The sequence below is a fragment of the Mus caroli genome, unplaced genomic scaffold (genome assembly GCF_978045245.1).
Source record: "Mus caroli unplaced genomic scaffold, Mus_caroli_1 scaffold_6, whole genome shotgun sequence".
NCBI lineage: Eukaryota > Metazoa > Chordata > Mammalia > Rodentia > Muridae > Mus > Mus caroli.
Window position 1 is genome coordinate 113,275,389 of NW_028227261.1, and position 27,785 is coordinate 113,303,173.

General features: G+C 44.9%; 1 protein-coding gene and 3 non-coding genes across 6 annotated transcripts in view; all 4 read left to right on the forward strand.

Annotated features, from left to right (window-relative positions):
• Window positions 1–27,672, forward strand: part of Ubap2 (ubiquitin associated protein 2) — an 82,440-nt gene extending 54,768 nt beyond the window's left edge. For 2 of the 3 annotated variants that reach the window (XM_029476251.2, XM_021159993.3), the window contains 21 exons: window positions 654–719; window positions 4,224–4,276; window positions 6,011–6,078; window positions 10,750–10,939; window positions 13,089–13,305; window positions 15,792–16,063; window positions 16,586–16,758; window positions 17,469–17,682; window positions 19,667–19,703; window positions 20,782–20,965; window positions 21,703–21,772; window positions 22,231–22,390; window positions 22,521–22,612; window positions 22,816–22,863; window positions 25,187–25,265; window positions 25,461–25,666; window positions 25,963–26,062; window positions 26,153–26,260; window positions 26,334–26,398; window positions 26,481–26,672; window positions 26,759–27,672. In XM_029476251.2, the coding sequence (XP_029332111.1) occupies window positions 654–719; window positions 4,224–4,276; window positions 6,011–6,078; window positions 10,750–10,939; window positions 13,089–13,305; window positions 15,792–16,063; window positions 16,586–16,758; window positions 17,469–17,682; window positions 19,667–19,703; window positions 20,782–20,965; window positions 21,703–21,772; window positions 22,231–22,390; window positions 22,521–22,612; window positions 22,816–22,863; window positions 25,187–25,265; window positions 25,461–25,666; window positions 25,963–26,062; window positions 26,153–26,260; window positions 26,334–26,398; window positions 26,481–26,672; window positions 26,759–26,854 (2,690 nt within the window). In that variant the 3' untranslated portion in view covers window positions 26,855–27,672. The remainder of the gene's footprint in view (window positions 1–653; window positions 720–4,223; window positions 4,277–6,010; window positions 6,079–10,749; window positions 10,940–13,088; window positions 13,306–15,791; window positions 16,064–16,585; window positions 16,759–17,468; window positions 17,683–19,666; window positions 19,704–20,781; window positions 20,966–21,702; window positions 21,773–22,230; window positions 22,391–22,520; window positions 22,613–22,815; window positions 22,864–25,186; window positions 25,266–25,460; window positions 25,667–25,962; window positions 26,063–26,152; window positions 26,261–26,333; window positions 26,399–26,480; window positions 26,673–26,758) is intronic. The other variant, XM_021159994.3, reaches the window with a different exon arrangement.
• LOC115031046 (small nucleolar RNA SNORD121A) lies at window positions 8,801–8,878 on the forward strand. Its single transcript, XR_003836623.1, has one exon. It is a non-coding gene; the product is annotated as a small nucleolar RNA SNORD121A (small nucleolar RNA).
• LOC115031045 (small nucleolar RNA SNORD121A) lies at window positions 11,067–11,147 on the forward strand. The gene has a single exon (XR_003836622.1). It is a non-coding gene; the product is annotated as a small nucleolar RNA SNORD121A (small nucleolar RNA).
• Window positions 20,104–20,180, forward strand: LOC115031047 (small nucleolar RNA SNORD121A). Its single transcript, XR_003836624.1, has one exon. It is a non-coding gene; the product is annotated as a small nucleolar RNA SNORD121A (small nucleolar RNA).
• Window positions 27,673–27,785: the final 113 nt, after the last annotated feature.

The window sequence follows — 27,785 nt, forward strand, 5'->3', positions numbered from 1 at the left end:
AAATGGACAGATTGACAATGTATTCTACTGCCAATCAAGAGTCTCCTGTCTAGCTGATTGGGGCAAAGATTTGCTATTTCAATGTTATTCATTACAGTGAATGCAGCCTCGCAATCCCACGTGAGAATATGGGCCCAGGTGAGGTCTATATACATTCACAAAGAAGACAGCAAATCTTAATAAGTCATCAAGAATTTGGATCTATGTTCTTGTACCCGTGAGTGTGGGTTCTTGTGCCTATGTGCACACCTGCAGAACCCAGAGCTTGGCCCATGTCTGACTTCCTGCTCTCTACCTTTTGATTTTCCCCCTTCATTCTGTGCAGGGTTGTGAGTGTGTACACACAAGCTGTGGAGGGCAGAAGACTTTCGGCTAGTGAATTACAAGAGTTACTCAGGACCTCAGGCCCTAATGGTTTGATGTACCAATCCAGCATAGTCAGACATTTAATACTTAGAACCAATTACATGAAATAAAATTTATCATAAGTATTATATGAGTGTTGTTGATGGTTTGTTTCTAGAATTTTCCATTTATTTTGGGCCTTGCTCCCTCTATGAGTGACTGCTGTAATACATTAACTTTATATCGTATACTGATCAACTTCTCTTGTTTTCATATACTAAAAGCTTACCTTTTATTTTGATTGACAGAAGGGCTGGCAAAGTCTCACAGTGTATCTCAGGAACCGCCAAGTAAAAGTTCTTATGGACTTAAAGGTATGAAGAATGTTATGTTTTGAAATTTTGCAGTTAAGTATCATACAGAACTGAGTGTATCATTAATTGGTAGGCTGTTCACGTAGACTTCCTAAGGCCTAGGTTTGAGTTTGACCCCAGAGCTACATAAGGAGGTGTGGTCCATTGATAGGTACAGGTTGAATAGGTTTGAGGCCAGCCTCAAAAGATAAGAAACAAACCCTCTTAAGCCTTCTGTGTAAGGGCACTGGTCCCAGTCCTGATGAGTTTGATCTTGGGCCCATAAGAAAGAGAAAACGAACCCTTACATTCATGCCATAGCACCTGTGACCTCCCCCACTTCCACCACAACATAAATAAAAATAACATTTTTTTAAAATGTAAAGTTGTGTGGTTCCTATATAATGGTTTTGGGCTGGATGCGGTGTTTGTGCACTGCAGGCAGAGGCAGGTGGGTCTCCTCAAGTGTAAAGCCAGCCTGGTCTGCATAGGGAGTTCTGGGATAGCCAAGATCCCATCTAAAAAACACAACAAAAAAGAAAGAGGGAGAGAGGTGGGGGAAGGGAGGAGGAAGGACAAGCATGTTTACTTTGGTCTTTGTACATACACACACACACACACACACACACACACACACACACACTCTCTCGTACAGCAGTCTAGCTTATGAATGAATGAGACTCACACTAGGGTTATATTATTTGGCTTTGACAATTACTGGGGGGATAACTGCTAATCTACTTTTCTAACTGCTGGCCTCGCTGCCTCCCCAGTGATGTGCCCAGACACTTACTGTTTCTCCTGGCTGTGCTCGTGGTCCATCTTCCCTCACGGCAGCTTCCTCCTCCCTCCCAAGTCCTCCTCCTCCCACTCTCTGCAGCCCCTAACCAGGTAACTCAAACCCACCTACCCCGATCCCTCCAGTAATTGTCTATACCATTTTTATTTATCCAATAATTTTAAATAAAGAATAAGGTTTGTACAACAAAATCTGGTAAGTGTGAGAGTTCACTCATAGGCAAGTAGATCTTTGGGTACAGATTTTTAGCATTGCAGTACATAACAACAAGATCAAATCCCAACAGTTCTTATCTTCCCCATGGTCCCCCTCTCACTTACTCCTCATGGGCTTCTAGTTTTTAAGTGCTTGGCCTAAACCCAGAGCATTGTATATACTGGGTAAATACTTAAGTAGCGAACTAAATTCTCAGCCAGCTCAACCCAAACATCTGTTGCAGGCTGCCAAGGATGTCTTCAAAGTTATCCCATATGTTTTGGGGTATAGGACAACAACATGTCTGAAATTTAGTCGTTTGCATTGAAATTCTTATTATAAAATTGTAGTGTTTTAGAATTGCTAAGAATTAGAGCTCTCACCTCTTGGCATTTTTTTTTGTTTTGTTTTGTTTTGTTTTGTTTTGTTTTGTTTTGTTTTTCGAGACAGGGTTTCTCTGTATAGCCCTGGCTGTCCTGGAACTCACTTTGTAGACCAGGCTGGCCTCGAACTCAGAAATCCGCCTGCTTCTGCCTCCCGAGTGCTGGGATTAAAGGCGTGCACCACCACGCCCGGCTCCTCTTGGCATTTTTATGCTGCTGGATATGTGACAAGCCACCGCAACACATGCTTCTGACTTCCCCTGCATTTCCTGATGCAGCAGTTATGGTGTTCAGCTCTCCTGCTTACAGTTGTTATTATGCATTATGTCTTTCTGCTTGGAAACCAACTCAAGTTTCTCGCCTGAGTATGCATGGCCTCGTTTGTGTTGATTCTGGACGTAGAACAGGATGACATTTAAAGCAATGAGATGTGAACTCTGAAGTAAACCATGTGTTATTGCTAATATTTTTTAAATCTTGTTCTCTAAATCTGATGGTCAGATTTAGATCTGACTTAATCTTCATATCAGGCCTAGGGCAGATTTACATTTTAATAGTGTTCCTTTAAATTTTTTTTTTAAGATTTATTTATTTATTATATATAAGTACACTGTAGTTGTCTTCAGACACTCCAGAAGAGGGCGCCAGATCTCGTTGTGGATGGTTGTGAGCCACCATGTGGTTGCTGGGATTTGAACTCTGGACCTTCGGAAGAGCAGTCGGGTGCTCTTACCCACTGAGCCATTTCACCAGCCCTCCTTTAAATTTTTAATTTTACTTTTGTGATACAGTTTTATATTCATGTGGATACACGTGTATGGATATACATGCATGTGTAAGCTGCCTCGGTGATGAGCCTATCATCACTTTTGAAGACCAACCATATGCCAGCACATTCAGCTGATTTGTATGTGTGTGATGTATGGAGGGGAACACACCCAAAATAAGCACTCAGAGAGCACATTAGGTATCTTCCTCTTCGCTTTCCACCCTCTTCCCTTGAGGCGGGGCTTCTTACTGAACCAGAAGCACACCACACCACGCTGGCAATCTGGTGTCTGCATGTCTCCATTCCCCAACACTGCCTGCCTGCCCGTGCTCTAGACTTGCGTGCTCTAGGCTTGCACAGCACAGCAAGGACTCTTATCCACTGAGCTGTCTGTTTAGCCCGAGTACTTCTTTTTATCTTAATCATGGATACTCAGTATGGATTTCAAATTCTCATACTTTTTGTTTTTTGTTTTTTGGACACAGGGTTCTCTGTTTAGCCCTAACTGTTTTGACTAATACTTAATACTTACTCAGTAGACCAGATTGACCTCAAAGTCACAGAGATCTATCTGCCTCTGCCACCTGAGTGCTGGGATTAAGGGAATGAGCCACCACTGCTCAGCAAATTCTCATACTTGTATAGTAAGCACCTAACTGGTTGTGCTAACTCTTCAGCCCTGTGTGTTTGTTTGTGTTGGCAGTGCCAGAAATTGAGCCATTTGGCAGGTAGTGTAATGTTAAGCTGGATCTTGCCCTGGTATATTTTATTTGTTTGTTTGAGACAAGCAGGGTCTCCTTTAAAAGTCCTTACTATCCCAGAAATATATATATATACCAGGTTGGCCTTGTATTTACAGAGCTCCCTCCTAACTGCTGGGATTGAATGTGTATCTCACCATATTATAGTATTTAATTTCTAATAATGTACATCAGACGGAGTAAATCATTGATTGTATTTATCTTTTTTTTGTTGTTTTTGTTGTTGTTGTTTTTCGAGACAGGGTTTCTCTGTGTAGCCCTGGCTGTCTTGGAACTCACTCTGTAGACCAGGCTGGCCTCGAACACAGAAATCCACCTGCCTCTGCCTCCCAAGTGCTGGGACTAAAGGCGTGCACCACACGCCCGGCGATTGTGTTTATCTTTAGCATGTTTGTATGTTTTCTTACAGCAGAATTGCTAAAATATTTTTTAAATTGCTGTTTGGGAAGTTTTCTTTAAGCATATAGTTAGGGATATTTTATATAGAAACGCTTGATTTTTGTCAGAAGTAGATATAAAGAAATTATGTTTCTTGGATTGTCAGGTAAATACACAGAATCATTAAGTCGTTAGCATTGTGGCTGGCTCTGTGCTGTACCATCTCTTGTTCCCTGTCAGGTGCCTGGAAGAATTCTGTGGAAGAGTGGACAACAGAAGACTGGACTGAAGATGTAAGTGTTTGGCATCAGCTTAGACCTTTCTTCCCCTTCTTGATGCGTCACAGCATCTCTGCTTCACAAAAGGCCCGACTACTTACTTCATCATCTTAGCTTTTAGTTCTTTTGGGTTCTGTCCCTTGCTTCTCAAGTAGTTGGGTTTTTGTTGTTGTTATTGTGTTTATTATTTTTTCTTTTCTTTTTTTTCCCTAGCACATGGATCTCAGAAAGAAATTGGTATTTTTAGGTTTTTGTTTGTTTGTTGAGACTCTGTCTATATATATGGCCCTGGCTGTCCTGGAACTCAAACCAAACTGGTTGAACTCAGAGATCCTCTGCTTCCAGGGTGCTGGGTTAAAGGCACATTCTGCCACACCCAGATTTTTTATATTTAAAGACAATGGCCTTGAACTCAAAGATCTGCTTGCCTGTTGCCTGGGATTAAAGGTGTTTGCCAGCATGTCTTGATCTAAACCTAACTGGGTAGGATCTTGCCCCTAAAATCTCTTAATCTGCTATCTCCTAGAACATAGGATTCAGTTCCATGTCACTTCCTGGCACCCCTTTAATACTTGAACCATATATTTTATATTTTTCCTTTCTACGCTTGTACCAACAGAGGCCAGAAAAGACATTAGATCCTCTGGAGGTGGAGTTGGTTAGCGATGAGTCTTAGCAACTGTGTGGGAATGAGAATGACTCTTTAAAATTAGAAAATAGTTTGTAGGCCTGAGCACCATAAATTGTGTGTTAGTGGGATCCGGTGTGTGGTTATGAGCTGTAACAAGTGTGACAGTCAAGGCTTCTGAGTACAAGGGACCCAAGACTAAATGTGTAACATACCTTGTGGCTGCTGTGCAGCCTTGGTTCTGAACACAGACCACAGACATTGCTGGCTCAGGTTAGGGGCTGTCAGGTGTCATGAATTGCAGTCTGTTCACTGTGAGTACAATTCTGTTGTCATACGAACAATAAAGGTTTACCATGAAAATAACGATGTCCTTCTCAGCATGGAAGCCTCCTTAGGATATAGCTCTCTCTGGGCTATATTCCTGTTTCAATTGCTCAGTAGTTCATAAAAATGGTTAATTTTGCCTTGGAATTACAACACAATTTCCAACAATTTCTAAAGTATCCCATCTGCCATTTTATTCTATATATTTAGGTGAGGTTTTTCCAATATTGATAATTATAAAAGAGTACCTATCCGTGAGCTCTGAAAAATGTTGACGATACTAAACCTTAGGTCAATATTTTTCAAAGTCAAGATTTAAACATTTTTTAAAATCATATTGGTGCAGAAAGAACTGAGTGTTCAAATGTAGGCCAAGGACCTACCTGGAAATTGATGCCTCAGGCATACATGTGCAGGCAATATTCACATAAAAAAAAAAAGCCTCTGACTTTAAAATGAAATAAAGATTACTAATCAATTAATGAAATAGAAGACACCAAAGCACCCACCTTCCCTAAATTCCCCGTTTTTCAGCTGCTCTCTGGTGTCGCCAAAAATGGCCGACTAAGGCTAGGAGTTGGAGGCTGGTCTCTGTCATGTGAGAACACTCCTGCAGGTGTGCTGAGCTGAGGCTCCATTGCCTGGGGAGATTCTGGGATGGTTTTGTATGTTTCAGTTCTTTAAACACCCTCTGGTGACCATAATGATGCCTAAAGGACCCCAGTCAAACATGCTTTGGGTTTGTATTGTGCAAACAGAGAGTAAAGGTTTTTTTCTCCTCACTTTCCATACAGCTCTCTGAAACAAAGGTATTCACTGCTTCATCTGTCCCAGCAGAGAATCATGTCGCACCTGGGCAGAGGTAAAGACTTTTGCTGGTTTTTCTTTTCTTTTTCTCATACAAAGCATAATTAGAACATAGGACAACTGTTTACCTTTTTGAGTCAAATCCTTCCATTTCTCCTTCACTTCTCTATTTTCCTTTATCTCTTCTCCCCACAGTGCTCGGAGGGAGCTTCATTTACATCTTATTAGTTGTGTCTAGTGGTGATTGGGTGACAACTCTTCTGGTGATTTGTTAGCAGTTTGGTAGAGATTATGCTAAACCTAGTTATAACTGGTTAACTATTTACATTGATAACTATTTGCTATAGTTATTAATTACTATAGTAATTAGTAATACTATATCATAGTTATCTATTTACATTAGTAAACTTATTTCCTGCTCTTCAAACAGGCTCTCAGCTTGGTTCTTAGAATTCTTCCTGCCTCTGCCTCCAGAGTTCTGGGTCTATATCATTATTCTTAGCTAAAGCAATTACTTATTACTGATTTAAAGAATAAGCCAGGTGGTTTCAGCACTCGCCTTTACTCCCAGCACTCAGGAGACAGAGGCAGGTGGATCTCTGTGAGGTCAGGAACTAGTCTAGAAACCTATAGGACAGCCAGGACTACACAGAGAGACCATGTCTCCAAAACAAAAGTAAGCTTGCTACATTAAATTCTTTGGTTTCATGCATTTGTTTAGATGATCTCTACCCTAGTTTAAGTGTCATTTTGAATAGGCATATTAGTTATAATATGCTTAAATTCCAGAAGAAGAGGGGCCTTAGAGGTTAGCATGCTTTGTGTGTCTGTGTGAAGATGCAGGTGTATGGAGATTACAGTACAGCCAGCCAGCCCTGTGTTGTTTTTCAGGAAGGCTGTCCACCCTGAAAAATACTGCTTTACGTTTGTCTGTTCATTTGTTTGTTGTTGTGTGCTTGTTCGTGCATACAAGTTCGTGTACATTGTGCCTATGTGTCAAACCACATTTGTGGAAGAAGTTAGACATGAGCAGGCATCTTGCGGGATTCAGTTTTCTGCATCATGTGGGTTTCATAGATCAAACTCAGGTTGTCTAGCTTAGCAGGACCTACCTTTATCCACTGAATCCTGCTACTGGTCCCTGGCCCACTTTTATATTCTTTCTTTGAGATAAGTTTCTCAGTGGCTGGGAACTATTAAGTAGACTAGGCTGGCGTGGCCAGCACAGTGCCACCATACCCTGCATTTTTTCATGCAGATTTTGGATATCAAACTGAGATCCTTAAACTTGCAAGGACATCTCTTTACTGACTGAACTATTTGCATATGTAGCCCTCAGGATAATAACACTCTTTTTTTTTTTTAAAGATTTATTTATTATATGTAAGTACACTGTAGCTGTCTTCAGACACTCCAGAAGAGGGCGCCAGATCTCGTCACGGATGGTTGTGAGCCACCATGTGGTTGTTGAGATTTGAACTCTGGACCTTCGGAAGAGCAGTCGGGTGCTCTTACCCACTGAGCCATCTCTCCAGCCGGATAATAACACTCTTAAAGGTGTATTGGATAGTCAGAATTGGTAGTGTGTGCTCACTTGCAACACCAGTGTTCTAATGGCTGGTGGAAATGCATCTTGAGTTTAAAGATAGTTGGTTGTATATAATGAGACTGAACACAAATGTATACATAGCTGAATTACTTAGTTTCCCCCTCATGATTTTGCTATGTAGTCCAGGCTGCTTTCCCAGCAGTCAGATTGTCTTAGGTCAATTGATTCAGAAGCCCGGGCTTCAGTGAGTGCTTACAGTATTATCATGTCCACAGTCATTTAAGCACCTTTGAAAATGGGTTTAAAGGTCTATGTGACTATCTGTTCTCTGTCCTTAATCCAATCATGCAGACACACATGCACACACATGCTCTAAAGGTCATTTTAAAATTAAAATTGTAATTGCTAGGCGGCCTGGGAAAATGTGTATGTATCTTAAAGTAGACAAATCTGAATCAAACATTTTAAAGCCAAACTAAGTGAGACAGTTAAGGACTTTATCATAGGAGAGGGAATGTGCATAGATCTCAATTGCATTTATGACTAAATGAATTTTCTTGTGGTACTTTAATTTTTTAAGAAGGTAGTTGAGAGGGCTGGAGATGGCTCAGTGGTTAAGAGCAATTGTTTTTGCACAAGATCAAGGTTGGATTCCCAGCACTTACATGGCAACTCACAACTGTCCATAACTCCAGTTCCAGGAGATCTGTTGTCCCCTTCTGATCTCTATGGATGTGAGCATGCATGCAAGCGAACAGTCACACATTAAATAAACAAACAAACAAATAAATAAGAAAACACATAGCGTCAGGTGTGTTGTTGACTACCGTTTAACCTCAGCACAACTAGTGCTTCTGACTGGTGTCTTCTACTCCAGGAGCTACAGACTCCGCTGATGTACAAGACTGTTGTCCTTAGAGTTTGGCAACTCACTCTTACTTCAGTATGGTGTGTGTTTTTGTTCATTTGCTTGTTTGAGATAGGATCTAATCTTGTAACGTTGGCTGTCCTAGAACCTGCGTAGACCTTGCTGGCCTTAAGCTCACAGAGATCCACTTGGACCCGCTTCCCCATGCTAGAATTAAAGGCTGTGCCATCCCTGCCTGGTTTAGTTCGTTCAGTATGGGGTTTTGAGGAATTCATCTCTTAGCAATAGTCATCAAGAGCTCATGGCTCTGATCTTACAGTTATTTTCTCATAAATACTAAAATGCTGACAGTAAATTTATTTCCCGGAAACAATGATGTGATTTCCAAGCACATAGCTGATGATTCCATGTGGAATTTAACTACTGAGTTTCCTGGGCCAAGGTAACAACGTCTTTACTTGTCAGTAACCACTAAACTGGAATGAAAGGGTTCCTCATACTAACGGTTTTTAAGGCCTTTCTCTCCCCACTCCCTCTGTGTGTGTGTGTCTGTGTGTGTGTCTGTGTCTGGGGTGTAAGGTGCGAATGTTCCCACATGTGAGTGTGAGTGGAGGTCAGAGGTCAGTTCCTTCACCATGGAGATCCCTGGGAGTGAACTCGGGTTGACAGGCTTACGTGACCAGTATCTTTATTCTCTTAGCTACCTCACTGCTCCAAACTCTGGTCTTCATTCATTCATTCATTCATTCATTCGTGAGATAGAGTCTCTCGTATAGAACACTGGCTGTGGTGGAAGTCACATTTGTTTGTTCATTCGCTTGTTGTTGGTTTGTGAGACAGTCTCGCTCAGTATATAGCACTGGGTGCTCTGGAAGTTACTGTGTAGAGGCTTCTGCCTCACGAGTGCTGAGATCAAAGGGCCCCACCAAGCCCAGCTCTAGCGCTTTTACAGGAGACCCTGCAGTACTGTTACTCACTTGAGTCTTGGAATAGAACTTGCTTTGGTTCTGGTAATGTTGCAAGGTTTATGGTCACCATGTATAATATACATAACTTGTTTGTGTCACTGGAATACATTAAAAGAGAAGCTGTTCACCAAAGCTTCTCTTTTAATGTGTGGAATAGAATACTGGGATATCACTGGGCAGTGGTGGCGCACACCTTTAATCCCAGCACTCGGGAGGCAGAGGCAGGCAGATTTCTGAGTTCGAGGCCAGCCTGGTCTACAAAGTGAGTTCCAGGACAGCCAGGGCTACACAGAAACCCTGTCTCGGAAAAAAAAAAAAAAAAAAAGAATGCTGGGCTATCATACATTAGAACATTAACTTAGGTTTTGGATTATTAGCCTCAGAATTGAAGTTGGTTTCAGAAGAGTAAAAATGGTTGTTTATATAAGAAAAAAGAACCCGGCTAGAGGCTTACTCAGTGTGGGAATAAAGCCTGACTGACTGACTGCCCAGGACCTGGCTCACTGGCATGGTGAGAGTTAGAGAGCTGTAGTGAGCAAAGCTTTGCAAGGCCTCCAGGAGCATCGTTCTGGCGACCCTTTTGCAGGGCCCGCTCTATGGGTGACATATTCCTTTGGCTGGCTATGTTTATTACTGCCTCATTCTTCTGACACCATGCTCTTAGATTGGAATATTAGGTGGTCTTTTAGGCAAGGTCATGGGGCGTTATAAGATACTCTGTTGCTAGAGTCTTTGCTAATTTGTAATTCCTTTATTCTTAAGTATTTTACGGAGAAAATCATATATGTATAAATATGTTATGGGATAGAATACAGAATATATGGATATTTCAAATAAATTTAAGATTTAAACCTCCACAATAGCTTAATGCTTTGGGTCTTAATGTTTGAAGCTGCAGAAATGGCACACCTTTTTAATCCTAGCACCAAGAAGGTAGAGACACGGGGGTGGGATGGGTGGGGGCGGGGAACTCTCAATTTTGGGGCTAGCCTGGTGTATGCATAGTGACACTGCCTCAAAACAAAAGCCAAAGGTTCAAGGGGATGGGGGGAGGAAATTGAAGAAATTTGAGATCATTAATGGTATCTGTAAGGTACTACAGTTCCCCTCTTTGAACTGGAATGCAATTCCAGGGCACCTTCCAAAGTGCAGGTCACTCTCTTGACTATAACCTGGCTTTGGTGACCAGCTTCTCTTTTCATCTCTCTGAAACTCCATTTTCCTGTGGTTTTGCTTATGATTCTGTATCTTAAGTTTTGTTTGTCCTGATGTTCTCTCCATTTGACTGGCTGGTACAACTTGCTCATGACAGCTGATTGTGTTTGTCTTTCATGTGCTTAGCATTGATCTGGTGGCCTTGCTCCACAAGCCTGCTCCTCCCACCCAAGCCGCCGAAGTCAACTCCTTTGAAACATCCCAGCAGCAGGGCTTTGGCCAAGCCCTTGTCTTCACAAATTCTCAGCACAACAATCAGATGGCACCAGGGACTGCAAACTCCACTTCTGCCAGCTCATATTCTCCTCAGAGTTTGGTAACTCACTTTTATTTCAAGTTGGGGTCTTAAGGAGTTGACCTATTGGCAACAGTCATCAAGACTTTGTGGCTCATACCTTGCCTTTAATTCCTCAAAAACAGTCAGATGTTGTCAGTAGATCTTCACCCAGGAAACAATGATGTAGTGACTTCCAAGCACATAGCTGATGATTCCATGTAGAATTTAACTGCTGAGTTTCCTGGCTGAGATAAATACTTCTTTATGAATTCTTGTTGGTGAATGGTTACTGGGGTGATGGCATCCTTTTTATTAGTGAGTTTTTAAAACTTTTCTCCCTTTTTTATTTCCTGTGGGTGTGCTTGTGTGTCTGATGTGTGCACACCATGTCCCACTTAGATTAGAGAACAGCATGTAGGAGCAGTTCTCACCCTTCTCTGTGTGTGCAGACTATCAAGGTAGCCTGAGAGATTGTTTTCCCCTTAGATTTTGTTTCAAAGTCTGTTTCTATTCTTAATGTTTTTCTTGTCTGTGTATTCCTAGTTTGCACTTTTCTTCTCTGTTGTATAAAACATGCCACTTAAATTGCAAAATAATTTGTTAGAGGCCCTTCCCTTGGAATGTTTTCCTTGATGGCGTCACCACAGGTCCATGTGACCTCTTAGTGCCTTCAGTTCATCAGAAAGAATGCTGGGATTGCTAGTGAAGAGGACAGGCAGATAGGGCTTAGAAGGTTGGAACGCAGTCTGTGAGGGACATCTGGAGCCTGTTCTAGTGCTGAGTAAATACAGAAGCAAGCCCTTGGTTTGTACTGACAGATCAATGGGCATTTCCTCTGCCTTTCCATTGCTGTTGGTGTGATGTTTTTCTGACTTCTGGAGCCTCTGTCTGGTTGCTGAGATGAGAGGAAGAGCTGGACCATCAAATCTGGTTTATGTATAATCAATGCAATTTAAGAACTATGACCTTAAACACTGTTACTATTTATAACCACTGGGGTAAATTAATAAATAACAATTTAATAATAATATTAAAAATAAGAAAGAGAATGTGTGTGATTAGGGCTGAAATACTGTGTAGGTATGTATTTCATACACATTCATGTTAATACATGCTTTCTTGTGTCTTACTAGTTCAGTGAAGTAACTGGAATTCAGAGACCCTGTACTGAGTGTTACTGAGAGCAGAGCAGTGAGCACAGTGAAAGTGTGTTTGATAACAGTAGATGCACCTGTGGGTACTGGGCCAGTGCGAAGAGTAACATTTGGGTAGACTTGAGCCAGATGGACTTGAGCAGGACCTTGATGCAGGCAGGAGCCGTGATTGATGGGCCTCAGCTGTTCATGACTTAGTTAGTGTCTGCTGTGGGAGACTCTAAATTTTCTAACTGGTATATTCCAGACTTAGAATATTGATAATAGCTAGGCATGGTGTTGCAAACCTTTAGTACTGGTGCTTGGGAGGCAGAAGCAAGTGGATCTCTTATAATTTGAGTCCAGCCTAGTCTACAGAGTGAGCGAGATCCAGGACAGCCAGGGTTATACAGAGAAACCCTGTCTTGGCAACCCAAAGGGGCAAAGAAGAATATTGATAATAGAAATAACAGTCTCCTCTTCTTTGACGGCACTTGCTCTGAGATACTCACTCTCTGGAGGACAGAGTTGTGCTCAGTTTCGGGATGGTTGGTGTTCCTAGTCATCTGAGCACGGGACTGCCTGCTGCTAGGATAGGGCAGGAACACTCAGCATGCCCTGCTCTTCCTACCTTAGAGATGCTCTCACGTCCAGAAAGGTTTGTGTTTGGCTTTGTCATGCACTTTTTTGGTCATTTACATGTTTGCTTTTTAAAAGTTTATTTTGGAGTTGGAGAGAAGGCCTAGCAGATGAGCGCAGTTACTGCTCTTGTAGTTTGGTCCCGAGCACTCATGAATTAAAAATGATAAATCAGTACTAATAGATAAAACAAATATTTGTTTTCTAAGTTTGTAGTAAATGTTTCACTTACCTTCACCTCACCTAGAATAGGGGAGGAAGACAGTTTTATTCAGTGGACTGTTATGGCATAGTGACATTTCTTCATGGACTGTTCTCTAAAGAACATCAGCTACAGTGTTCTTCCTTCTGAAGACAGGTGTATTTACAAGCCTGGGGTCAAAATTAAAGGCTTGTTCTCTTTATATCTCTTAAAGTCATCCGTCCTTGGCTCAGGATTTGGAGAGCTGCCTCAATCAAACATGGTGAACATCTCCAACTCCCAGATTTTGGACAAGTTGAAACCGCCAGGTTTGAGCCCATTTCCTGCTGCTTCAAGCGCACAGCAGAATGACAGTGCGAGCCCTCCAGCCACCACTGCTGCTTGGGACCTCAAGCCCTCGGCGCCCCAGCCCTCAGTCCTCAGTCGTTTGGGTAAGTGGCTGTTTTCTGAGCTGGTTTACTATATTTTCTTCATCAGAGCTTCTGTATGTGAACAGTATGGAGGGACTTGTCCAGAGTCTCTGAGAATATGTGCAGCTTGGGAGAATTAAGTCAATGGACTTACTGTATAGTGTCTGCATATAGTTAACAGGAATAGGCAGATGCCCAGCTAAAAGATAAGAGCAAAAAGACTGCATGGTGGCTCCTACCTGTAATCCCAGCACTCAGAAACAGAGGTGGGAAGATCTCCATACGCTTGAGACTAACCTAGGGTGTAGAGTGAGAGCCTGTTTCAGAAATCAAACCAAAGCCAGTGTGGATAGCTTATCTGCCTGTGATCTCAGCACTTGGTAGGCAAACTGATCTCCATCAGTTTGAGCCCAGACTGGTCTAGATACTAAGTTCCAGGTTCACCAGGACCATAAAGTAAAACCCTTTCAAAAAATACAAAAAAAGGAGCAAAGAACCATAAGCAGTGGGGGCAGAGCACTGAATTAGAAGTGAAAAGTCCCGGTTGATCTTCCAGAGGACCCATTGTGGAATCCCAGCTCCACAGCTGTTTGTAGCTCCTTTTTCAGGCAATCCTGTACCCTCTCCTGGCCTTGATGGACCCATACATAGGTACAATACACAGATCTGCTCGTAGGGTAATCACCTATACACATAAAAAGTAATGACTGTAGACCAGGCTGGCCTTGAACTCACAGAGATCCACCTACCTCTGCCTTGAAAGTGCTGAGATTAAAGTCATAGCTTTACTCTTTATTTGTAAAGGGATCATGTGTGAACTTGATGTTTTCTATACAAAACTTCTGTCAGCACACCACACACACACACACACACACACACACACACACACACACACACACACTCATACACACACACACACACACACACACACACACACACAGCACACCACACACACACACACACACACACACACACACACACACGCACACACACCATTAAGCTTTGCTTTCCAGATACACTTGTGTGAGGAAATGGTGGGGTGTTTCAGTCCTAGAGTTGATTACATACTTGGTTTTGCACTTATCATAAATGACAGGCAGATTTCTGTGCCTCGTGAAACGACTTGCTATACTCAAAGTAATGCACGCGAGGGCCACTCCTTCAGTTCTAGTGGAAGCTGGGTTCATTCATAGGCACCCATTTGCCTGACAGATAGCATAATTACAGATCTGATAAATGAAAACAGATGTTAAGCACAAACCATGTTTGTGTAGATATTCTAGACAGAGCAAACCAGTCTTATTAGTTAAAGTGTTGGCAGCTAACACACATGCTGGATCCAGCCAGCATTTAAACACACCATTAACAGCTTCTGCTGTTAGTTTTCCCACATAATTAATAAGAAGAGAAGGTTAAAGATAGAAGTATGTTGTTTCGGGGTTCCGTGTGAAGCCTTTTTGGCACAGGCCACATTCCAGGCTGAAATGAATTGATTGAGAGGGATGTGCTGCTTTTTAAACAGGGCATTGTTCCTAGGCTGACTTTTCACTTGGAATCATCCTGCCTCAGCCTTCTAAATTTCTAAGATTGCAGTCACACATCCAAACACCCAGTTTGCATTTCTTTTACAAAATGCATTTCTTTTTGCATTTGATATCCATTCAATACGACCAGAAGAAATTTTTTAAAAAAGCTGGGCGTGGTGGCGCACGCCTTTAATCCCAGCACTTGGGAGGCGGAGTCAGGAGGATTTCTGAGTTCGAGGCCAACCTGGTCTACAAAGTGAGTTCCAGGACAGCCAGGACTACACAGAGAAACCCTGTCTCGAAAAACCAAAAAAAAAAAAAAAAAAAAAAAAAGGTTGTAATTGGCATAGTCTAACAATTGATCTTGTTGTATTCAGAAATGGCTGGTATGTTCATTCATTACCACTTTGTTTTTCATAGCTCATTGATATAATTCCAATTGAAAAAAAAATAGACTGAACATCCTGAGTTCAGTGTCCTAAAAGTGAGGGAGGAAGCCAGTGTTGATGAGCATGTGTGGCCTCCAGAACTAAAGAGATGCTCATTGTAGGTATCTCTGACAGGAACCTTGGAATGGCTTTGCATTTCTACAGCAAGCAGGAGAAGAGCAGTGGAAAGGGTCGTGCTTGTCACACATACAATGTTTACAACATAAGGTAGAGAGCAACTCTGGAAACCATGTATTTAGTGTTGGCCTCTGGCTACACACTCTACAGCAAACTGATATATATCTAAGTCTCACCTAATAGACAGGTGTGTGTAATATGGATATCTCTATCTACATCACGTCCTCTCTGCATGGGAATGAAGAACAGATCATACAGGCGCCTCTCCAGTTACCAAGTGTGTGTGTGTGTGTGTTTTCTCTTCCCTCCTGTTGCCTGCTCTTTTCAAGTAGAGAATTCAGAAAGCCTGAGAGTCAGGATAAACGTGCTACAGGATTCTTACTCATTGCCGCTTGTTTTCCTTCTACATTTATAGACTTCAAATCTCAGCCTGAACCGTCTCCAGTTCTCAGCCAGTTGAGCCAGCGACAGCAACACCAGACCCAGGCTGTCAGTGTTCCTCCTCCTGGTTTGGAGTCCTTTTCTTCTCTGGCAAAACCCCGAGAATCCACAGCTGGCGATGGTCCTTCTACTGTTAGCAGACTTTTGCAGCTTCCTAACATGGCTGTTGAAAATATTGTATCTGCCCACCAACCACAACCCAAACATATTAAACTTCCTAAGCGCCGGGTACCTCCAGCGTCTAAGGTAAGCATTCCATCATGAATTGGGAAGTAGGTATAAAAACATTGTGAAGATGTCTTCTTCAAAACGTGAAATGTCTTCAGGCATACCATATTGCTTTGGGAGGATTTGGCCATCTTTTAGTGCTTGGGCTAATCTTAGAATGAACTCATGCTGAGAGCCAGTGCAGGCCTCTGAGTGTAATTGAGAGTTATCTTGTCCTTGTGGGGGTATCTCATGGTTGGCGGATGTATGATACCTGGGCAGACAATCACTCTGTCCCTGAAATCAGCAGAGTACCCTCACCTACCAGCTCTCCTGACACCTCCCCAACAGCCCAAAAGACATTTGTAATGTTAATGTGGACCATTCCTCCGTGACCAGTGACCCGCTCCCCTTCCTCACTGTTTAAAAGGTTCTTTTTCTCTTCCTTTTCTTGTTCTCTTTCGTTTTTGCCAGTGGAGCTCAAGGAAGTTACATGTCTTTTATAAGCCTGTGAGGGCTGAAGTCCCTGTCCTCTGTCGCTGACGAGCTCTGCTTTTGTAGGTTCCCGTGTCCGCAGTGGAAATGCCTGGGTCTGCAGACGTCACAGGGCTGAATGTTCAGTTTGGGGCCCTGGAATTTGGATCAGAGCCATCGCTCTCTGAGTTTGGATCAACAGCTTCAGCCAGTGAAAATAGTAATCAGATTCCTATCAGCTTGTACCCGAAGTCTTTAAGGTACAAACTCATTTCTTGGATTGTGACTGAACATAGTCCTTTCTTTGCAAATCAAGCCAAAATGGAGTCAAGAGCTCAGTGAGGACAACACGAGAAGCAGCTTGCAGTGAGCCCACGCTTGCGTGGTTCCCTCCATCCTTGCTGCCCTCTGACAAAGTATGTGTCAGAACTCTGAGCTGGGCATGTCACGTGACTAGGGTCATGTAAAATGTGGCGTTTGCCCCTCTTATCTTTTTTTTTTTTTTGGCCCTCTTATCTTTTACTTAACATTTTCAAAGGTCATCCATCCTGTGTGGGCTTCTGCTGCCAAGCCTTTCCCTGAGCAGACGGGGCACATGGTAGTTGATGGGCGTTTAGGTTCTTTTCTTTTTCCCTTGTGGTGATCTTTGCTGCTCTGTTGTGTTCCTTGTGTGATGACCACCTGGTGACCCCCAGGTCTGCAGCACTTATGCCCCCCGGGAGGGAAGGACGGAGGAGGGGCCTGGCCTCCCCAGCACTACTTTGCTTCAGTAGAATATTTTCCAAATAGAAAGAGTTGAGATTTTTATAGTTGTGTTTTTCTGTGACTACAGGCAGTACCTGATAAAGACTGTAGTCCACCTTTGTGGTTAATGTGTTTAGAATATGATAGTGCACTGATTTTTGTCATTTTGCTGAAGCTGTCAGATGGCAGTAGCATGTGTCTAATCCTGTGTGTGTCCTCTTCACAGTGAGCCCTTGAATGCCTCTTTCCCAATGACCAGTGCTGTACAGAGCTCTACCTACACAACCTCAGTCGTTACCTCCTCCACTCTGACCAGCTCGGCCTTGAACTCCACTAGCCCAGTAACAACTTCTTCCTCTTACGACCAGAGTTCTGTGCATACCAGGATTGCATACCAAAGCTCTGCAAGCTCACCAGACTCAGCTCCAGGCTCTGTTGCTGTAAGTGGGTCTTTGGAGTTTCTTTTCCTAGGCTATCCTCCTTCGAAGTTAGTATACAGTTTGGCAAATTATTCTTGAAATTGTAGTATATTTATTGGTGTATGTGTGTTGGGGGGTGTTTGTGTTTATGTCTGCATTGCACACAGGTAGAAGCAAGAGGACAACTTACAGGAGTTATTCTCTCTTTTTTGTGTGTCCCGGGTATCTAACTCAGAGCATTAGCCTTGCTTGGGAGTTGGTGCCTTTGCTCACAAAGCCATCTTGCTGGCCCAACTTAATATTTTAGGGAACAATTTGACAGAAACACAGTGCCATTTCTCAAAATAAAAGCAGTCCCTTCCTCCCCAGGCATGAACCGTCTGCTGTGGGACAGTCATCAAATGCTGTCAGAAAGCATTGCTTACCCCCGTAACTGGCTTGTCATTGTTAATCAGCAGGCTGAATTGTTGCAAACAAGGTTCACAGCTGAGTAAGACAGACAGTTGATGGTAGCTCTCTCCTAATATAGCCTTAAGGGCTAGCCAGTAGACAGACAAGAAGCTTTCTAGCCTGGTCTACTTGATGTTTGTCATGTGGAGCTGTAGCAGTAAGGTCTTAGAATTTGCTCTAATGAGATCCACTAGCAGTAATGAAGATTGCTTGTATTGTGTTGGGGACCTCAGGGACGTTCTTGGCTAAAGATTATAGAGCAGGGTATCCAGCTTCCAGTACTGGGATTTTTGTTTACTATCTTATTGCTTCTGAGAATAACTTGGTCCATGCATACTGGCTATGTCTATTCAAACAGTCTCAAGAACCATTTTGTTGGAGTTTGAGAGAAAATCAACAGGACAGACAGGTATAAATCCTGGCAGTTGCTGGGAGTAGGGAAAAGAAAGAGAGACGAGGCGTGGGTTTTGGGAGGTTGATAAGCAGCTGTGGACAGGAGCCTCTAGAGAAGTGGCATGAAGCCCACTCAGCACCTCAAGCTGGCTGTGGTGGGTCCCCCAAACCTGGAGCTGTAAACTGAGAGCCACCATGTGGGTGTTGGGAATCAAATTCAGATCCTCTGGAAGAGCAGCTACCGCTTTTCAGCTGGGCCACCTCTCCCTTGGACATTTTACTATATATAAGAGGTACGTCAGCTTCTTTCCCCGCTGCTGCCTCTTCCTGGGTGGTGTCTGAGTGCACTGCTGGCTGCACTCTCTGTGGGTCCTCTCCTGGCTGTGGATGCAGGTGCCAGTTTGTTTTAGTCCACCATGGTGTCTCCAGTATGTTCAAAGCAGTTGCTTTAGGTTCTTTATTTTGTGGACATCATAGTCAAAAGAAAGCTGTGTCTTAAGATCACATCTCATTTTTTCGAAGAAATATTTCTCAACATTTGGTTCCTGTTATGCAAGTTACTCTTTATATATGTATATATACTATCTAGAATTTGCATATATATTTTAGAATTATATGTTATTTGCATTACAGAATTTGCATGAGAAATGGAAAGTGTCTTACAGTTTGATTATATTGGGACTTCATCTTCCTTATGATGTAACAAGTTGATAATTGTTTTAGACATGCTTTTAGCCTCTTGTACTTTTTATTCCCTAAATTCTGATTCTGGTTTTCAAAATGCCTACTTCTTGTTATATACTAAAGCTAGTTGCATTGCCTCTTCTCATTTACTTCCATATTCTTTTTCTTGTAAAACAAAAGAATGAAAGAGGTCTAGGCTGGAGAGGTGGCACTGTGTTTAGAGCCCTTCCTGCATCCGCCTCAGGCAGCTCACAGCCACCTGTAACTCCAAGACTGTCTTCCAGCTTTGACTGGTACCCGAGTGACATGCATTCACCCAAATATACACATAAGATAAAGTAAAATCGTTGCAAAAGATGAGTTAATTGCTCCTTTGCTAACCTGCTGTGCATATGGTTGCTGCAGTCCTAATTGAGAGTCGCCCTGGTGTTTGTCTGGGCATGTCTACCTGTTAACTCTTTCTCTTTGTTCTTTGTAGAACGGACATGGTGGTCGAAGTCAGCACACAGTAGACAGTAAGTGTCTATTCTCTTTATGGCTGGTGGAGACCAGGCAGAGGAATGTGGCTAATGTAATTCGGAAAGCCCCAGTTGATTGGTGATTAATGCTCCAAAATCAGTACTTGCCTGTTTCCCCTGGAAACCAGCTGTTTGTTTTTGAGAAGGTCTCACTCTTAGCTGTGGCTGGCCTGGAGCTTGTGTGTAGACTATGCTGACCTAGAACCTTGTGCTAGCTGTGCCTGCCTCTGTCTCCTGAGTGCCAGGATCAAGGATTCATGCTACCACACCATGCCCCAAAACTGCTTGTTTTGATAAGTAATTATATCCACTCAACCACAGGCTCTCTCTTCCTGTTAAGAATAGAGTATGTCCTCACAGGGATGTCTACAAGAGGGAAAACAGGTCTCTCTCCTACCTGGAAAAGGCAGTGATGTTTCCAAGCACATATCTGATTTATATGTGTGGATGATAATAATGCTGAGTCTTTTCCAAAGGTTATTAATTGTGTCCATAGCACCCCTGAAACATAAAAACCTTATTATCTGTGCTCTTTGATTAATCTTTTGAAACAAAACCCAAGAAAGTTGCCACTGTGCCTTTGCAAGTTGGTGCTGGTGTGCATTCTTCCTGCAGTGCTGAGATGAGCAGACCTTTCACATCTGCCCTCAGGTGCCTATGCACTCTGGCAGCCTGGGCCTTCTTCGCTGGTGCCAAGTGGATGGAAATGCTCTGGGGCGGTCTCCCACATCTACCCTCACTCCCTCATGCCATGCTTTTGAAAGGAAAATTGTCTCACTGTGTACACATCAGATTTTGCCCAGCTTTTCTGGGTGCTTATGGCAAGCTTCTCGAAATGGGAGAAATATGTCCGAGTCAAGACAATTTAAAGGTGTCATTTTCTGTTCTTTGTCCAAACCTATCACATCTGGTTCTGTGGTCCTAGCTGCAAGAATTAGAGCTGTCTGATGACATGCTTGTACACAGTTCCAGGAAACATATCATGCGGTGCCCCTTAATTGCATGTGACCAGATACTGAATGTGTCCCCCCTACTGAAGAATGCTTCTGGAGCTAAAGTGATACATGTCTTACAGCTACTTCATCCGTTCCAGCTCCAAAGAAGACAGACCCTTCCACGCTCCCATCTGTGAACACCCTGCCCGGCCCCGCCTCCTGCACTGCACTTCTGCCCTCCTCAGCCCAGCACACTGCCACCTTGCCCTCCCTGACCCCGGCTGCTGCTGAACTGTCCAGCAGCCCTCTCTCTCAGCTCAGCAGGTATGTGCATCACAGTGAGAATGCATGGGGCGTGTCGGGTAGACCCAACCTTCATACGTGGCCTAGAGTTTGTCCTGGTGATATCCCAAAGTCACTAGGAATGAAAACCTTGACTACTTGTAATGTTTCTGCTGTCGCAATCCTGGGGAAGCAGAGGGAGGGACCGCAAGCACACACTTAGTGCCTGTCCTGTCCCCAGTTCTTAGCCCATCCACTTTAATGTGAGTAAGAATGAGTGATAAGTATCTGACTTAGGTTCACCCTGACTCCAAAGATACATTGTTGGAATAGGGTGCAAGACAAGGAGTTAGCTTGTCACCCAGACCTTCTGGTTAGAGTTCGTGATCCATTTAGTTCAGAGCATTGGTTGGAACTCAGAATCTGATGGAATTCCAGCTCTGCTCTTAGTTATGGTCACACATACATAGAACCTCTCTTGACTGGCAGTGTTCTGAGCTTTCCAGGTGCATTCCTGGTTTGACAATTATTATAACCCAAAAAAAGGTTATAATTTACTGAAGCCAGGCTGTATCAGATATGTCATAGTGAATTGCCCTGTAGGTCATTTCTGACCACCAGGACTTTGCCACAGGATTCTATGGCATAAAGTTTGATGTCGAGGCATCTTCAGAGATAGGGTTGATTGATTTTCATTATAACCTCTCAAACCAGGTAGGTATTGCTTCTGTGTATAAATGCACTTGGTTGGACATGTGATCCTCTGTTTTATCTCTTAGCTCCCTCTCTGGCCACCAGAATAGCATGACCTCTGCACATGCGACACGTTCCACAAGCACGCCACACACCGTAAGTGCCTACCCCTACTGCTCAGTATACCCAGGCCTTCCTTTCCATGGTTAACAGGAAACTGGTTAATTTTGATCTGAGATTGATCCAGAGTCTTGTGGCTCGCTGCCTTAGAACCCTGTGTTTCTTCTTAGGAGACCAGGCGTGTGTGCTTGATCTCAAGGGCTTGGAGAGTGCTTTTTTCATTCTAGGGCACATCTGGTCAGCAGGGACAGTTTGTTTCTTGGTCTTTTTTACTTGACACTTTGTTATCAATAGGTTTGTTTCTAATTCCTGCCTGTAGATATCTTTAATTGTTCTGCTCTTGGCCTAAAAGATATAATTAAGTTGCATCCTATTGTGTTAATGTTAACGAGAGTCACCAAATACTGGCCTTGGCCCCTGCCTGCCTGTCTGTTTACCATAGGCCCTTCGTTCTGACTGTTGTACCCCACACGCCTTGGCTTTTGTTTTGCCAGCATGCCAGCGCGGAGAGCACCGTATCCTCTGCCGCCTTCTCTGCAGCGGCGACCTCTGCCCCCAGTGCCCCGTCCTCAGGGGCTGTCCTACCTGGGAGCATGAGCACTGTGAGCAGCGTCCCGAGCAGCAGTACCAGGGCCACAGCCTTGGTGACCTCAGGTATGCACCCCAAGCCTCTTAAAACCTCCTCAGTAAGTGAACTTCCAGACCTGTGCCTCGACCCCCGAGCAGCCCAGGAACCTCATTGAGAAATGGGTGATCCATTTTGTTTGGGTTTTTCTCTTTGTAGGCAAGGCACCCCCAAACCTGCCTCAAGGGGTGCCTCCCCTGCTACACAATCAGTACCTCGTGGGCCCTGGAGGACTGCTTCCTGCTTACCCGGTGAGTAGGACTGAGGCTGAGGCTGGCACCTGGCAGACCCTCCTGGTAAGAGAGGTTGTGGGTTAGGCCAGGGCTGCGAGCAGTCTGTCCCTGTCTCTATCTCATACCTGATGTATCCTTCTTTTTCTAAAACATCTGACCCAAGTCCCATTCTTGCGTGTCTGTGTCTGTGGTCCCTAATGTACCCACTGATTCTCTTGCAGATTTACGGTTATGATGAGCTCCAGATGCTGCAGTCACGGCTGCCAATGGTGAGTGATAGATGCTTAGTGAGGACCTCGGCAGTAGAGGCTCTCCACTTGCTTGACAGCCACTATGCTTGTCCTTCAGAACCCTCAGCTATGGATCTCCCCCATACCACTAGGAGACGCTGTGTCTAGTGGTGCTATACTTTTTTGACCATTGTCTTGGCAGATACAGGTCATTGCTCATCCCTGGGGAATGAGGGACTCTGGGACCCTGAGCATTCACTGTAAGACATGCATGGCTCGTACCAAATGTATTATCTTATTTTCCTGCTCCATTAAAAAAATAAACAACACAACAACAAAAACAACCAAAGACAAAAAACAGCTGAACATGGAGATATGTTCCTGTGATCCTGGCCTTTGAGAGACTAAGCTTGAGTTCAAGACTAGCCTAGAGCCGGGCGTGTGGCCACGCCTTTAATCCCAGCACAGGGGAGGCAGAGGCAGGCAGATTTCTGAGTTGGAGGCCAGCCTGGTCTACAGAGTGAGTTCCAGGACAGCCAGGACTACACAGAGAAACCCTGTCTCGAAACACCAGGGTGTTGAGACTAGCCTAGGCTACATTCTGAGATCCTGTCTGAAAACAAACTTATCATACAATCTAAGACTTGTGAGTCGTGCCTGGAACTGTCATACTGTCTTCATCTCATGCTTGGGCACAGGGCTGTGTTCACTAGGAGAGCATTGCTGTTCTGCCCTAGGAGGAGGACCAGTGCACCCTGGCTGACTTTATAAAGTATCATCTAGGTCTAGCCTTCGCCTTTATTTACAAGAATGCTGGCCCTAGTGCTGCTACTACCTCGCCTCATCCAGGGTTGTCTGTATTCTGACCCTGGGTCTAGGAATAAAGTAATGCATATTGTGGGAAAGCCACCGTGAGAAGCAAGGAAGTAGGGGCAGGCCATCTCCACACAAGCAACAGTGCCCTCTAGGTAGACAGTCTCAGCCTTATACTTTGTAGGGAATCTGTTAGTCACAGACACAGAATGTGGTCTTTGATGTTCTCAGAGGAAGTGACTGCCCGGGCACGGGCTGCCTGTGCTTGCTGTCGTGCCTACTCCTTGCCTACACCCACTCCTGTTGCTGGGTTCCCTGACTGAGGGAGAGGCTGGCTGAGGGTCTGCTGAGTCTAACAGGACATAGAAGGACCCCTGGGTAGCATCCAAGATAGCCTGAAGTGACACTCACAGCTGCACTCATCCTGAGGGGCTTTTCTTGCCTTTCCACCCACACCATGAGTCTCCTTTTCCTTGGATTTTCTGGGTATACAAGTTGGGCTAGGATTTCTGCACATGCACCATTGTGTGCCTAATGACCACAGGACAGAAGTCATCATATCCCTGCAACTGAAGTGTCACAGTTGTAAGCCGCCATATAGGTTACTGGAAGAGCACCCAGCTTTTTAAACCACTGAGCCATTTCTCCAGCCTCTCCCTTTTCTGTTTTAAAAGTTATATCTTAGAGGACATCTCTAGTGAGTCTGCAGTGGAAACAAGCTTTAAATTTTTTTCTAGGGTCGTGTTTAGCCTTTCTTTGGGGCTAAACTGCTGCCTTTGGATTTCCTTATCTAAAGGGCCCCCTTGTGGGCCTCCTTCCTACTAGTCTCCTTTGTCTCCAACTAGTCCCTGCAAGTTCCTTGTCATTTGGCTAGTTTTTTGCCTCTTAGAATTCTGGCTGAGGATTCCATGTTTTCTTGGAGTTTGCCTAGGCCTGCAGCCTAAGGGATGTGAGAGCCATTCCCAGCTGTGTGTTCTTGGCTAGCGTGACTCAGCTTGGACGGCCCAGGGCCCTGGGTGGTGAGGACCAGGGCAGTGTTTCTTCCTCCAGAGTGCAGCTTTGGTGGCCTGTGTTTGCACTGTTTGACCTGCCATTCTCCCCTGCCATTTAGCTCTGTTGCCGCAGCTAAAGGAGTTCTAGACCCATGGTCTCTTGCCTGCCTAGCATTGCTTTCTGCCCCTCTTTAAGTCTCCTAGGCTTGGTCTCTTTTACCAATCCCATGGCTGTTCCTTTAGTCTCTCCCTCACTCAGTAAGGACCAGTACAGTTGGTGTGGCCTGTAGCCTTCACCAAGTTTCCGTCTGTGCTGTGAAGAGCTGTGAGATTGGGTGTGTCTGGTTCAGGCATTAGCGTTTGGCAGTCTGCCCACATACTCTCAGCTAAAGCAGAGGTTCTGAGCTGCACACACCCAGGGTACTGTCATACATGCAGCTCTCTGGACAGCTGCCTGTTCTGGGAGTGTGGCATCACCCAGAGTGTGCATACATGTTCTGCTCTCGGTGGGGATGGGGTGAGACCATTGCTCAGTGAGTCTCCTTGGTCTTTCCTAGGATTACTATGGAATTCCCTTTGCAGCACCCACAGCCCTTGCCAGCCGAGATGGGAATCTAGCTAATAATCCATATTCAGGTTAGTTGGCTCAGCGGGCAAGAGTTGGGGAGGTGATGGGCTGTCCTGTCTAGCCACAGGAGGCCAGAAGGTGGATGAGGAGGGCTGAGGCAGTCTTTGAAGGTGTGAGTACTTGAGCTGGCAGTCGAGCTATTCCTGTTTGTAACAGCTAGCTTGGCCTTTCCCCTGGTAATACAAGGGTCGTTGTTCTTCTAGGTGACGTCACAAAGTTTGGCCGAGGAGACTCTGCATCCCCTGCACCTCCAACAACCCCAGCTCAGGCCCAGCAGAGCCAGTCTCAGACCCACCACACGGCCCAGCAGCCCTTTTTGAATCCTGCTCTGCCACCTGGCTACAGCTATACTGGCCTCCCCTACTACACAGGCGTGCCCAGTGCCTTCCAATATGGGCCCACTATGTTTGTGAGTATTTCTGCAGATCATTTCCTGGGCTATGGGTTCTTCAAAAGTTGAAACTTTGGGCATGTTTTCCAGCATCTATCAGCAGCAGATGATGCAGCCACGAGCCCATTGAGTTGCAGGCAGCCTTTGGTTCAGGGGTCAGATTCTATTTCCCAGCTCCTTTAGATTCATCATGGATTGCACTTAGGAAACTAGTGGTTCTCTGGGTTCTGACTTCTTTTTGCCTTATGCTCAAGCCAAGGCTGATCTCCTCTGCCTTATTCTTACACTGAAACCTCACCTGTTTGTCCAACCAGGTCCCTCCAACCTCAGCGAAGCAGCACGGGGTGGCCCTCAGTACTCCCCCGACCCCTTTCCAGCAGGCCAGTGGCTATGGGCAGCACACTTACAGCACAGGTAAGGACCGCATCACTCCCAGTACTGAGTGGCACATGCTCAGAGAGACCTGCTTAGCCCACACGTGCCTCTTGTGCCTTGCCATCCTAGGTTATGACGATCTGACCCAGGGGACGGCAGCAGGAGACTACACCAAGGGTGGCTATGGTGGATCATCTCAGGCACCAAACAAGCCGACTGGTTCTGGGCCTGGCAAAGGTAATGTCAGCTCCTCTCCAGGACTGGAACCTGGAGTAGTAGTCTCCTGTGTGACAGTTGTCTTTCTTCCTAGGAGTGTCAGCATCTTCAGGCACTGGCTTACCTGATATGACTGCTTCTGTCTACAACAAGACACAGGTGAGGTTGCACAAAGGTGGGCACAGTGAGATCGGAGAAGAGTGCAGTTCAACCTGACCGCATTGCCATCTTTATCCTACAGACTTTTGACAAGCAGGGATTTCATGCAGGGACTCCTCCACCCTTCAGCCTGCCCTCTGCCTTGGGCTCCACTGGGCCCCTGGCCCCTGGAGCGGCCCCCGGTTACGCACCTGCCCCGTTCCTGCACATCATGCCGGCCCACCAGCAGCCCCACTCCCAGCTGTTGCACCACCACCTACCACAGGATGCCCCGGTGAGTGCAATGATGGAGGCAGCCTCCCCATGTGGGGCCTGGGGTTCTGTTCCAGCCTTTATAGCCTTTTTTCTCTTCCTCCTCAGAGCGGCTCTGGTCAGCGCAGCCAGCCCAGCTCCCTGCAGCCCAAGTCTCAAACCTCCAAACCCACCTACGGCAACTCTCCGTACTGGACAAACTAGACCCTGAAAAGGAGAGGGTGGGCTCTGGGCAGGAGGGGACACGTGGAGCACCTTACTGGAGCCTGGTGCCCTTGCTGGGATCCTGAGACAACTGTCAGCTGAGCCCTGTGGGAAGCCTGCCTCCCAGACCCACTGCTGTGTGTAATGTATTTATGTATGTACTTGTAAATGTGATACAAGCCTGGAGGAGCTGGGCTGTGGCCACGGGTAGCACACAAGTGTGTGCTCCCGGTCCGGACACCCTTACTATAGCCAAGTAGGCCCCACCCTGACCCCTCTGCCTTCAGATCTTCCATGTGGCCCCAGCTCAGTGGGCTGTTGGGTGTGCCAGTGGAAGGACTGGTGGTGTGGGGCCAGGTCAGTACCGATGAAGAATCACGACTTCTCTCATTCCCTGTGAACCATTATGTTTTCTCCTCTGTAATTACTTCATCCTTGTTTTTGAAAAACTGATCCTTTTGTCATTTGTCATGGTCCCTCTTCTAACAAATCTTAATCTGGAAATAGAAGAAATAACCCCTGTCCAGCATAAGCCTGGTGCCTGTATGTCTGGGCACAGCAGGGGCTTCTGCTTTGGGTCTGATCCTGCTCTGGGGACTTGTCTTTTCTAACCAACCATTAAAAAAAAAAATCTGAACTAGGTCTCAGAGATGTTCAGCCAGTCAGCTCCCTTATAAAGAAATCAAAGATCTGCTTCCATCTCAGTGAAAGCCTGTCTACAATCGAAGGCTCCTCTCTACCAGTTGTCCCGAGCCAGGTGGACAGCTGTTTCAGGGTTTTATCCCACCCAAACTCCACCTAATAAAATCCTGAGAGCATTCTTGGTCTTTGTGTTCTGGCTAAGGGGGTGGCTTGGGAGAGGCACTGCCTCACAGGGAGGGTCACTTGAATTGCTGTTCCCTTCCTTCTTCAGGGCCTAAGCTGGGCCTAA